This window comes from Atta cephalotes (assembly GCF_000143395.1).
Source record: "Atta cephalotes unplaced genomic scaffold scaffold00030, whole genome shotgun sequence".
NCBI lineage: Eukaryota > Metazoa > Arthropoda > Insecta > Hymenoptera > Formicidae > Atta > Atta cephalotes.
Genome location: NW_012130094.1, coordinates 1801001 through 1813668, shown reverse-complemented (window position 1 = coordinate 1813668; position 12668 = coordinate 1801001). Strand labels below are relative to the sequence as shown.

Here is a 12668-nt window from a genome sequence, read left to right as displayed (position 1 = left end):
ATACCCAGAAATATCAAAATTCTAAACAAAGTCACAGTCGCGAATATTCATTCATTTTGCTTCAAAAATTTAATCAAATAATTAAATTAACGGTATACTTTAACGATATAATATGCATTTCAATAAAGAAAATTTTTATTGTAAAATTATTATTTTTCTCGCGATTTAAATATTCAAACAATAGTGTTATAAAATTCAACAAACTCATTTAGAAGTACATTAAAAAGAGATCGATATCTTGTAAATTTTTCAGAAAATCACGTCCAAAGCTTCAACAAATAAAAAGTAGAAAAAATCAAATAAGTTATATATCATGAGCTCTGCTACCAGAGAGGAAAAGATCAAGTGAAGATAAGTGTGATGGAATCTATTCGGTTTCAAAGCGAGGCTCATATATTATTTGTAGTTTCTTTCTAATAATTTGTAAGTCCGTTTATCCCATAGCAATAATGATTCTTGCTCAAACGTGTGCTTAGAAATTTGTCGAATATGTGTTATATCTTTTAGGATCGGTATTATGTTGTATTGAATAACCGAAGATATATTGTTGTCCCATCGCATTCTCAAGGACTGGTACTTCTAATACTGCTACGCCCTTCAGTCAGTCCATGAGGTATTGTGAACCCTAGAATAGATCAATCAGTGAACACAGGTCCTCGCTAATAGACCGATTGAAGCCAGCTAGTTTTGACAGGCATTCAGAGATCTCTCTCATTGAGGCGTATAAATATTTTAACGCATTTGAAACGTATTCAATTCAATATCATATTCAAAAGATTTATTGGAAAATTTTTTACTTGACAATTATATACATGTATGTCGACAATTATATTTCCGATTAAGGAAGTGACAATCATTGAGATATTTTATCTGTTGTTGCTATTTGTTTCTTTCTTTTTATTTTGACAAATATTGTCAATATTCGAGGTGAGAAATCTACTCAAGCAGAACAACAAGTCATCATAATATCAAAATGACATTTACTTTAACTCCAAACTTTACTTTGACTCCAAAATATCATTTTAATGTCAGTTTGACATTATCGTGACTTAGACATCTAATGGAACAAAATTGGAATGGATTCCGATCGGAATTATTCAATCATTCACTAGATTTCTATTGTATTTTTGGGGGAAAACGAAATAATTCTGATCGGAATCTATTTTGACTTTGTTCCATGATAAATGCCTTGATGTTTTTCTTCTTCGCACAAAAATGACTCCCCCCCCCTCCCCCGCCCGGCCTCTCTTTCCTTGTTTAAGTACCGAAATTGCATTAATAATAATATTGCGCGTTGCAGTTTTTATAAATGAAACGTGATGACTATATTACAGATATTTTACTTACTTTTTACGATGCAGATCGAATTTTGCAATGAGTCCGTCATTTAGCGGCAACAGTGGCAGCGATGAAATCATAAAACTTCAATTTGCGCTACCAGAGTGTGCCACGTAACAGCATGTCCTGTCGGTTTTCGAATTTCGGTGGTTTTCGGAAACGTTCGATGATTTTCGCCGGTCAAATGTCGTGCGTCATGCCGCGCATGCGTGATTGTTGACTCGGCTGCGCGTAAAACTTAACCTTGAATTCTACATCATATTAGGACGTTTAAGATATGAAAAAATGTTCGGCAAATTGATTTCGGGCATATTTCAATCCTTGCCGTAAATGTCAACTTTTGTTTCTAGTCTCTATAATTAATACTTTTTATAATAATTCCTGTCGATGCGTATCATATTATCAATCGTAAACACATCCATTGTCAAGTGCATTTCAACTGATACTTTTTGCATGCCAATTATTTTGTAGATTATTTTGTAGAAGAAACAAATTAAATTATAATGTCAAATATAATATAAAAGTAATATAATAAGTTATAAACATAGTAAACTTATTTGCATTACTTAACCTATAGTGCACATGATTGGATCAGTTTTCTTCTGTATTTCTTTTCTTTGAAATATTTCTTTGAAAATCTAGCTAAATAATAATCTTATTAATAATATCTTTATTCTTTCTTCTTTTTTAAATACACAACTTTATAGTTTCTAAAGATGTTACAATACAGAAGAATCATTTAATAATTTTTGTACATTATAAAAAATGATGAAAATTCATGATATGTTGTTCGGAATATGGACATCCTATCATGTGCAATAAAAAACTGAAAAATCATCGTGGATACTAAAGATTTATATAAAACAAATACAACATTGAAGTATTAAAACAAGGTATAAATACATTATATAACATCATATTTTGTTAACAGACAGGCTTCAAACCAACTTTTGTCGACCGTGACTGCAACATCCGTGTGGAGCCCATGGGGTTTAACATTTGTGAGAAACAGAATGAGATATCACTTTCCTCATCCTAATGAAAGGAAACGAATAAAAAAGCATGGCTGGTTTGCAAGGCTATCGACACCAAATGGTAGAAAAATTCTCCAAAAAAGAATCTTAAAAGGCAAACATGTGCTATCTCATTAATCATTATGTTATCTATCTGATTGATTAAATATACGAAAATGTACGCAAAGAAATAAATGTTTTCAATTTAATTAAAACCCTTTTTATTTTTATTTTATTGTAATAAAACCATTTTTATTACAATCAAAATACTTAGCGAGAGATAGTATGTGAATTAATTGCTATCATGTGCATTCATAACTAACTCTTCTTCATTATCTTCATTACTGGAATTGATTTCATCAGGTATTTTAAACTTAAGCTGCTTGCAAGTCCAATCGAATGGATCCATCAAAGGAGCTTCTATTACTAAATCTTTTTTCTTTTTGTCGATTAAGTGTATACTTTTCAAATGTAAGTGTACTGGAATAATTTCTTGTTGACTTAGTTTTATATTTAATAGATTTAGTAATTGTTGATTTATTTTTGGTAAATTATAATTGGAATTAGCAAATGGATCGATTTTTAACCATGTACCCATGATTTCTTGGACTCGTGATCCATAAATATTATCTCCAAGAATCGGACTGTATAGCATAGTGGAAGCAAATAACCTGATACTGTGCCATTTTTTTAAGGATGACACAATTTCTATTAGCGAACTTAAATTATGCGTCGAATTGCTTATGACTTTATAATCTATATTCATTATTTTGGCTTCACCCCTCTTTATCATATTGTTACTCCATTGAGTCAAGATAATAGGCTGAAATGCACATGTAATTGTTACTTCAGTGAATATTAATTATTTCGCGAAAATGTATATATGGAGGTATACCTTTTTATCTCCTGATGCAGATATTTTTAAAACTACTGCTAAATGATGTTTTCCTTTGATCTCGTTTGGAACTCTAGTTGTGACTGCCCAATATTTCCTGTATATACCTTGATTTCGTCTTCTTGACAGTTCTAATTGGTGACACACTTTTTCGTTAATTCCGAAAATATATACGCCGCTCGTATATCTACAAATAAAGTAAGATTAGAAATAAATAAAATGGTTTTTTTTAGAGAAAAAGAAGGGAGAGATTGAGGATGATGACTTCTCTGCTCCAAAAGATGGTATTAACATCGGTACATTTAACTCCTTTGCAAGATATGGCAAAACATCGTTTAAAGAATAATCTGCTGCTCCTACAATCTTATGAGGTGAATGCAGATATGGGTTTTTATTTGACTTTGGATGGACTAAAGGTATGCCATATGGTTTGTTTATTGCAATTATTCCATCTGCAAAAAAAGTATTCGTAAATTAATATTCTAATGTATCACTTTTATCAGCTAAGTAAAACAAAAATATATAGATATTTTATTTCTAATCAATATCATATATATATATATATATAACTTTACAACGATATAATATCTCTTTTAATACTCTTTTTAATATCCCTTTTAATATAACTAAAAATTTTTTTAATTTTATAAATAATGAAATTCCTGTATATGGAAAAACCAACTCTGATGATAAAAGGAAACCATCATACTTAAAATAATCTAAGCAAACAAAATGACTGTGGTTTAATGTTTCTTGAATTTCAATATTAATATAACTCCTCCAGAACTGACAGTGTATATTGAATTGATTTAATTATAAATCTCTTTATTACTGCTAAATTGTTATTCAAAAACATATTCTGATGACGTGTTCTCAAGTGGGAATCCAAATATGCCCCAAGACTTGCAAAATATCTTTCTCTAGTATCTTTTCTTCTATATTTTCATTATATTTCCTTTAAATTTAGCAGATTATCAGAATACTATGAAATACTATGAAGTGATTACTTTTCATGATTTGAAGAATTTCAGTATGATTTTCAATCTATTTATATTTTTCATTCAGAAAAGTAAGAATTATTTTGTGTAAATCAGTCATCAAAGTAATATTTTAAATAGACTAATTATAAAAATAATTCTTTTCAAGAAATGTTTGACTTGATCAGCCTCTAAGATTTGAAAAGAATTAACATTTTATTTGAGATGCCTGATTTTGAATCATCTAAAGATGCAAAGACAAGAAAATACAGTGCTGCTCAAAAAGTTCAAGTTTCAAATTTTTGTGTCTTGAATATATCAACATTCTAGGTAGTTATTATTTGGATATTATTTGGATAGGTAGTTATTATTTGGATTTGGATTTTGATGAATAAAAATAATTCAACTTTTTCTGTGAAGTAATGTTAAGATAAAAAATATATTTTAATTTCATTAATTCTTAAGTCTTGTATCTATTAACACGTCAATTGTAATTTTACAGAAAAATAATCAAATATCTTCTTCATTATTACAATTTTGGATTATTTGTATTAAAATATATTTATTCTTTTTTATACAAGTTATACATTTTGGTTCCTCGAAATTAATTAGTACCTCTTTCAACATAAATTAAATATCTCATACTGATCCAGCGTTAATAATATTACAGATTTTGACATCAACTCTAGAAGGTTAATGGCCATTAAAAAAACATATAATAATCACAATAATACTATAAAATTATATTAAAAAGAAGATTACTAACTTTTACAAAAGTGATAAAAGAAAATTTTTATATTAAAATAATATATGCAAGTAAAATATAACTGATATAAAATAACATTTTTAATTATAATATTAACGATTATTGCAAATAAACATTGTTTAATGTTTATTCGTCACAATAATGCTAAAATTACATCAAAAAGCAAGAATTTTATTAACTTTCATAAAATAGAACAATTATAGGATCTGTTTTTTATAGCTGAACTAGTACAAACTTTTGGAACTTAAAATAAGATAGGTATACATTTAATATTTGGCAAAAGTAAAAGTTCTAGTGTAGTTAGTACAGGAATGAGAGACAAATCTATAAAATTCATCAGTCTTATAATAATGAAAATAACTATATTAATCTTGCTGGAAAAAAATACATTAATCCTAGATATACAATAATTTCTCCACCTGAATTGTAAATAATGTTCTTCAGCAAATCTTTTACAAATTCATTCTCCGATTTCCACGGATGAATTTGATTGTACGGATGGATCACCTTCTGTGTCGTCGTCGTTGTCGTCGTATCATTCTCTGTGGTGCAATATTTTCTATAGTATGTGCGAAACGCCACTGCGAACTCGCTGGTCCGCACGTTTCTGAATACTGTCATCGCACTCTTCATTTCTTCCCGAGATTTGTAAAATTCAAGTCGTTTCTTTACGAATTTTACCTGCCTTCAGACACAGGATCGCTCTTCAATTTGAGGTTAAACTCGACGCAACCGCATGTGATATTATATCACTAACTATAAAAACGACATAGAATTGATTATTTAAGAACAAGCAATACTTTTATTTATTATTAGTTTTAATCAAATTAGGGATTAATTTCAATTATAAAAATCAATAATTTATTCACTAAACTTACTAAGTATACTGGAATTCTCACTCGGATTTTAGTATATTTTAAATCCCTGGATCCGGCATTTCTTGTGAGAAAAACATCAAAATCGTTCATACACTAGCGCCAATCCATTTTCGATTCGGAAACTTACGTAGCCACGTACTGACGATAAAATGTCTATGATGGAATTGCTAACACCAAGAAAAGTAATATAAAATAATTAATAAAATAAATATGACTGAATATATACAGAGTGATCCAGTCGTAAGAGTCGAGCATGTACGCATTGTCCATGAAAGTATAAATTGAAAAGTCCTCTCTACTATAATTATTTTACAATTTCCGCAATTATATTTTTTTAGTTATCAATAAGTAGAATGTTTGAAATCGACGCATGAGACAACTTTAGAATATCTTAGAATTTGTTAAGAAATCTTTCTGAGATTCATAAAGAACTTTGAAAGATATTATCTTAATCAATTATCTTATATATCCGTTTATTCGGCAATTTTTATATAAGCAGAGAGAAACCTGAGAAAAAACATGACGGCCCAAAACTTGTAACCACAAAATGCTGCCGCGCATTACTGTCCTTCTCAAAATGGATGTAAACTACATAACAATGTCCTTTTCTTTTCTTAGGGTACATTGTCTATTTTTCAAGGCTGGAGATAATAACTCAATATATTATATGATATATTATATGAACCAAAAATTTTTGCAGGTAAGTATTTTATTTTAATTAATTTTTTTTATGTTTATGTCTAATTATTTTATTGTATTTTGCTAATGAAATTGCAATAACTTTTTAAATATTATTCTTTTTTTATTACCCTTTATACGATTTGATATTAAAATTATAATACTTACTTACAGTACAATTATTAATGTTGTTCAAAATATAATAAAAATGATAACATAAGGGCATAATTAACAAATTTCTGTAATGAAGGGATTATATGAAAATGTCCAAAGTACATACGATAACACAAATTTTGTTTTTGAACCAATTTAATGAAATATTGATAAACGCAGAAGAAATACTAACAACAATTAGATCATATTTACTATTAATTATTTACTATTAATTAAGTATTTACTATTAAATTGCGAATGTAAAACTTAATAATATCGCGATAAAAAGTTATTAATAATATTTATAACAGCACTTTCATCGCGTTCAAAATAATTATCTCAATAATTTCATATCAAAATCCCTCCGCCTCGTATTATGCTGATTAGTATTCGATACAAAAAAGAACAATCTTCATAGAAAGCGAACTTTGTACTCAGATTCTACATAAATTCAGATTTTTATAAGATCCATTTACAAAGAAAAGTTAAGCAATTCGTCAAATATCAATGATCTTGTTACGGGACTGCGGTGTGAATCTTTCAGACTACTTAGCGATAATAATAATTTTGATAACATGTCAATTACAATTACTATTTTTATCTTTAATATAACATTAAAATTTGCGAGAAAATATGTTCTGCCAAATATGTTCTGATAAAGTATTTGTAAAAAGCATCTCTTAAAAATAAACGGATAGAATGATTTCCTTATGCAATAGTTACAAGTTTCTCGGATATCAACTGTTCGAGATGAGCCGAACTCGATAATAACGAGATTTTAAAAAACATTTATACTAAAAAATTTATTATATAAAATTAACAATTCTATAATTTAACAATTCTTTATTTTTTAATAATTACAATTACTAATATCCCGCTAATATGAGGATTCGACTTATCTTGAATTTTTTGTACCCACACATTTAAAATTCATGTAATCACGATAACATTGTTAACTATAAATAAATGAAAAAAGTTATGTAAATATCAACAAAAATCAATATTCATTAAATATAACCTCATAATATCTACATGTATTTTATCATAGAAAAGTATATATATATATATAGGGCATCAGCAAAATTCGGACAAATTTCAATTAAAATTTTCCTCTATATTGTGCCTCCGCCAGAGGTAGCTGTTGGCGTCCGAGAAAATCTGATGCTTCTAATAAACAGTCATTCTCAAAATGGCTGCGATGTTGAAACCAAGTGCGAAATATAATCGAAGAGCCGCGATCATCGAAAGCCTTCGCGCTGAGCGCTCAGCAACGGAAATAATTCTTTGGATACCCGAGATCAACTGTTTATAACGTTGTGGCAAAATATATGGCTTTAAAACAGTTTAACGAAGATTCCAGTATGCCAACAAGGAAGAGTCACTCGAAAGAACGCACTGCTAGAACCCCCGCAGTCGTTGAAACGGTTCAAGCGTTGATTTCAGATGACCCAGGGCAATCATTGCGAAAATTAGCATCGATTGTTGATGTAAGCGAATTAACAATGCGTCGAATTGCTGAGGAGGACATTCAATACAAATCGTACATATTAAAGATACGACAGATGCTCTCTGAGACTGCCAGGACAAGCCGAGTTGCTCGCTGCAATCTGCTATTGTGTTCTTTGAAAAACAAAGCATCGGGACGAATCAGGTTCTTTTCTGACGAAAAAATTTTTACTGTTGGTGCCAAAATCAACCGGAAGAATGACCGATGGTTCGTCTATAACCCCGAGGATGCCCCTGTTGTTGCCAAAACGAAATTTCCGATCAACGTTCATGTGTTAGGTGTTGTATCCAGTGAGGGTGATGTCATGCCACCATATTTCTTTAAAGAAGAGGAAACTGTCACAAAAGAAGTGTATTTGCGCGTTCTGATGAATGTAGTGAGGTCGTGGATGGAAACTGTGGCGTCCAGAAGGCCATATGTTTTTCAGCAGGACAGTTCACTGGCTCATACGAGTCATTTGATTCAAAATTGGCTCTCAGACAACATCGATATGTTTTGGTCCAAGGAATTCTGGCCTCCCAACAGTCCAGATTTAAATCCCTTAGACTACTATGTATGGAGCGTAGTTGAAAGGGTCACAAACAAATCTCGGCATCTCAATGTAAGGGGTCATTAAGGACCCCTATTGAAGCAGCATTCGTCGACATGGACAGCGCTACAGTACAGCGTGTGTGCGAACGCTTCAGACTGAGAATAGAGGCCATCATTCAAGCTAATGGGGGATATATCGAATAATTGTGCTTTACAGGGATCTCCCAAGTGCCATGTAAAAGAATTAAATATTTTTTATATAATTTTATATAATTTTATATAATTTTTTATATAATTTTTCATTAAAAACATTTTATTTAAAGAAATTATTCGATTTGTCCGGATTTTGGTGACGCACTCTGTTTACATATAAATTAATAATTAAAAATATTCTGCAATGATATCCAATACCTAAAAATGGTTTTAAAATAACAATTAGAAAATTAAATATACACATTCGTAATCATATTTTTGTTAGAATTCTGATTAGGATTCTGATAATTAAATAAAAATTTAAAATTAATTTAAAATTTTATTCTTAATTCCTCATTTCAATTATCAAATGTATACATATGACGTATGTTCAGTCCTACCTGTCTATACTTATCATCTTACCTATATAATCCCTATCAATCGTCCATACTTATTGTCCTACCTACCTGTATTTTCATTTATTCGTGCCTATTCGCGAATACCTATCTCCACCCATGTATTCTATCTACATTACTTTATAAATGTACAATAACACCGCGAATGTATAATATACGTTAATGGTTGCGTTCAGAGAAATAGATTTTCGATTATTGTAAAATTCTTCAATTGATTCTTGCTTTTGGTTTCTTATGAATTTAAATAATAGAACCAATGATATATAGAAGAATTTTACAACAGTTGCAAAACTGTTTTCTCTGCTGAACGCAGCTAATGTCTAACCATATATCCTATTGCGTATTATAAACTTAGTGGATAATCTTAATCGCGATCATACTAATAATAAATAAGCAATAAGCAATAATATAATTAAAACAAGCTTTTTCAATCTTTAAAATACAAACAAATTAATAAATAACAGGGTTAATAAAAGTCAGTGCGGATAATTAAGCACAAGTTTTGTAGATTTTTTTTAATCTATCAAACTTGATTATCCGCGCTGTCTCTCATTAGTCCTGTTGTTTGTTGATATTTTTGTGTTTTAAATAACTCTCAAAAAATATAAGAACTCGCAATTTGCGAGCAAATTACCCTCTCGAATATTCAATTTACCTTTTACAAATTTGATGTCACACAACCAACCTATCTCGCAATGAGCAGAATGTCTAAAATTTACGCCTAAGACAACTTTAAGATATCTTTAAGAATTCTTTAAGAAACCTCTTTAAGATATTTCAAAGAATTCTGAAAGATATTTTGTCTTATGCCGATTTTAGACATTCTGCTTATTGGGCTTGTAAAGAGATTCTTTTCTTTCTTCTGGCCAAATTGACTCACCTTTTGTTGCTCACCTTTTGTTGCTCCTGGCCAACATTTTGGCTTCATAAGCCAAAAATCAACAACAAGGAGAAATACTCCTTTTCGCTGCCGACTAATATTGCCGGCATAAGCGTAAGACTTTACGCTTTTGTATTGTATAATGCGCGAAACACGAACGCGTCGCGAAGAGGCCATTTATTATTAATAAAATAGACTAAATATTAATATAAACAATTATCATTAATAATAATAATAATTCTTCATTAATAATAATAATAATTAATATACAAGTAAATTTCGCGTTTATTTTCTATTCGCGTTTATTCAAAATCAATATAAATATTCGATTAAATATAAATCTAAATTAAAAAATCTTCACGTAAATAACATTTTTATTTCAAGAGTCTCGAATATTACTAAATATTATACGAATAAATTAAATTGCTTAATGTAAATTTTATAATGTAATCAAAAAGACTTATTTAAAAATAAACGACTGAAAATTATTAAATCAATTATCATCCGATAAAAGACCCATTTACGTATTTTTAACGATTCGAACGATTCGTTGCTAAATCACATCTCAAAACATGCGGAGATAAAAAATTCAGATGAATGGTGTAAGATCCGAAAGGGATAATTTTCCCTCATTTCAATAAATATATCCCTATCGTATTTTGTATATTATTAGAATCATTTTTTGACTAATTTATTATTTCAAAATTAAGTATTTTAAGTAAATTAAGTAATGCAAAATTCTGAATTTTAAAATAGTTATAAGATAAAATTCTTATATTTTTTTGATAAAATATATATTGGATCTTACATCAAGCTACTTATTTTAACTGATATAAAATCCAGTTACTATATATGAATAAAAGATTAAGCTGCAGTAAGTGCATTGAGATAAATAATAATAATAATTAATAAACATAAAATGTCCTTTACAGAAAAGCGAGATTAATAAATTATAAATTGCTCTACATTATAATTTTTGTTGTCATTTCATTAGTAAGACATATACAAATAAGTATGAAAAAAAAGGAATTTCTTAGAAAAAAATTCATATTATAGATATATGTGTATCTATACGTATATGTGTATACATATGTATATACGTATAATGTATAGATATTGCTTTTCTGCACCAACTTGTATAAAACTTAATCCTGAATGAATATTTGAAAATAGGATAGATAGGAAAAATAAGAAAATAATATTTATTAAACTGTAACAAACACTTTTATATAATCTGGTATCCATAGAAAATAATTTCGTACTTTAATTATTATTTTATAGAAGCTTTATATTTTTTAATTTTCTGTATTTCATATATTTCAAAAATACAAATATTTTATCCTTTTTCGTTTTAACTTCCAAGATGTATTATTTTAGTATAAAAAACGATCATCGAAAGAACTCATTTTTATTATATTTTTATAATTAAATTGCTTAATAATAATAAAGCGTTTTTACATTAACATGTATGAATTTACATGAATTAGTACACAAAAAAATTTATCCTGGTAAAAAATTTTTCATGAATATATAATTTTTCATGATATGTATAAATATGGATAAACATACATAAATATTCATAAACATGTATAATCGTATACAAAATACGTTCATACATGTTCATACATCTCTTTTTCTTTTATAAAATTACTTTTTAGTGTAACAGAAATAATAATAAATAATAGTAATGTAACTTTAAAAATAATTAAAGGGTTAATTTTCGCCGATTTTTCATTTCAGGAAAAAAAAAACAAGTTTGGAAAAATGTAAAAAAAATTGCTCAAACACAATTATAGATAAATAATTTTTTTACATTTCTCTAAACTTTTTTAAAAAACAAATAGTATAAAAATTACCTTTTTAATTATTTTTAATGTTTTCACATTACTATTATTATTTTTATCGCACTAAAAAGTTATTTTACAAAAAAGAGAGAGGGATATATGAATATGTATGAACATATTTCATATATGATTATACATATTATATATTTATGGATATTTATATATATTTATACATATTCATGAAAAACTTTTTACTGAATGGATGTAATGTGACATTATAAATTTAATAGTGCATGTACAATAAATTCCATATAATAAAGAGGTATTCAGGATTAAGTTTACTCCAATTTATTATGTTATTATTTATCCATTTTAAGATAACGAATGTATGGAATGTTACACATATAGTATATCCATATATATTTAATAAATTGATGCATCTATAGATATATAGTAATTAATAAAATTACCACACATCCGTTACCCCAATAAAAACATTAATTTATCACTCACCAATCCGATGCGCAACAGCAGAGTTATCAGCAACGTCGCTACGATGATTCTGTAACAAAAAGAATAGAAAATCCAAATTAAAACAGAGTAAAAAAAATCAATCAATATTTCAAAAAATATTTACTAAATGCAAAGTTCTTTTGAAAA

General features: G+C 28.2%; 2 protein-coding genes across 2 annotated transcripts; one reads left to right on the top strand and one right to left on the bottom strand.

The window, feature by feature from the left end:
• The first annotated feature begins 1623 nt into the window (after positions 1–1623).
• LOC105620875 (39S ribosomal protein L34, mitochondrial) lies at positions 1624–2489 on the top strand. The gene is made up of 2 exons (XM_012202350.1): positions 1624–1664; positions 2270–2489. The coding sequence occupies exons 1-2, from the start codon at positions 1624–1626 to the stop codon at positions 2487–2489; spliced, it is 261 nt and encodes an 86-aa protein (XP_012057740.1).
• Positions 2490–2554: 65 nt separating this feature from the next.
• On the bottom strand, positions 2555–5622 carry LOC105620874 (RNA pseudouridylate synthase domain-containing protein 4-like). Its single transcript, XM_012202349.1, has 4 exons — positions 5409–5622; positions 3512–3698; positions 3247–3433; positions 2555–3174 (listed from the first exon to the last, which is right to left on the bottom strand). Exons 1-4 carry the CDS (start codon positions 5620–5622, stop codon positions 2644–2646), a joined length of 1119 nt encoding a protein of 372 aa, XP_012057739.1. The 3' UTR covers positions 2555–2643.
• Positions 5623–12668: the final 7046 nt, after the last annotated feature.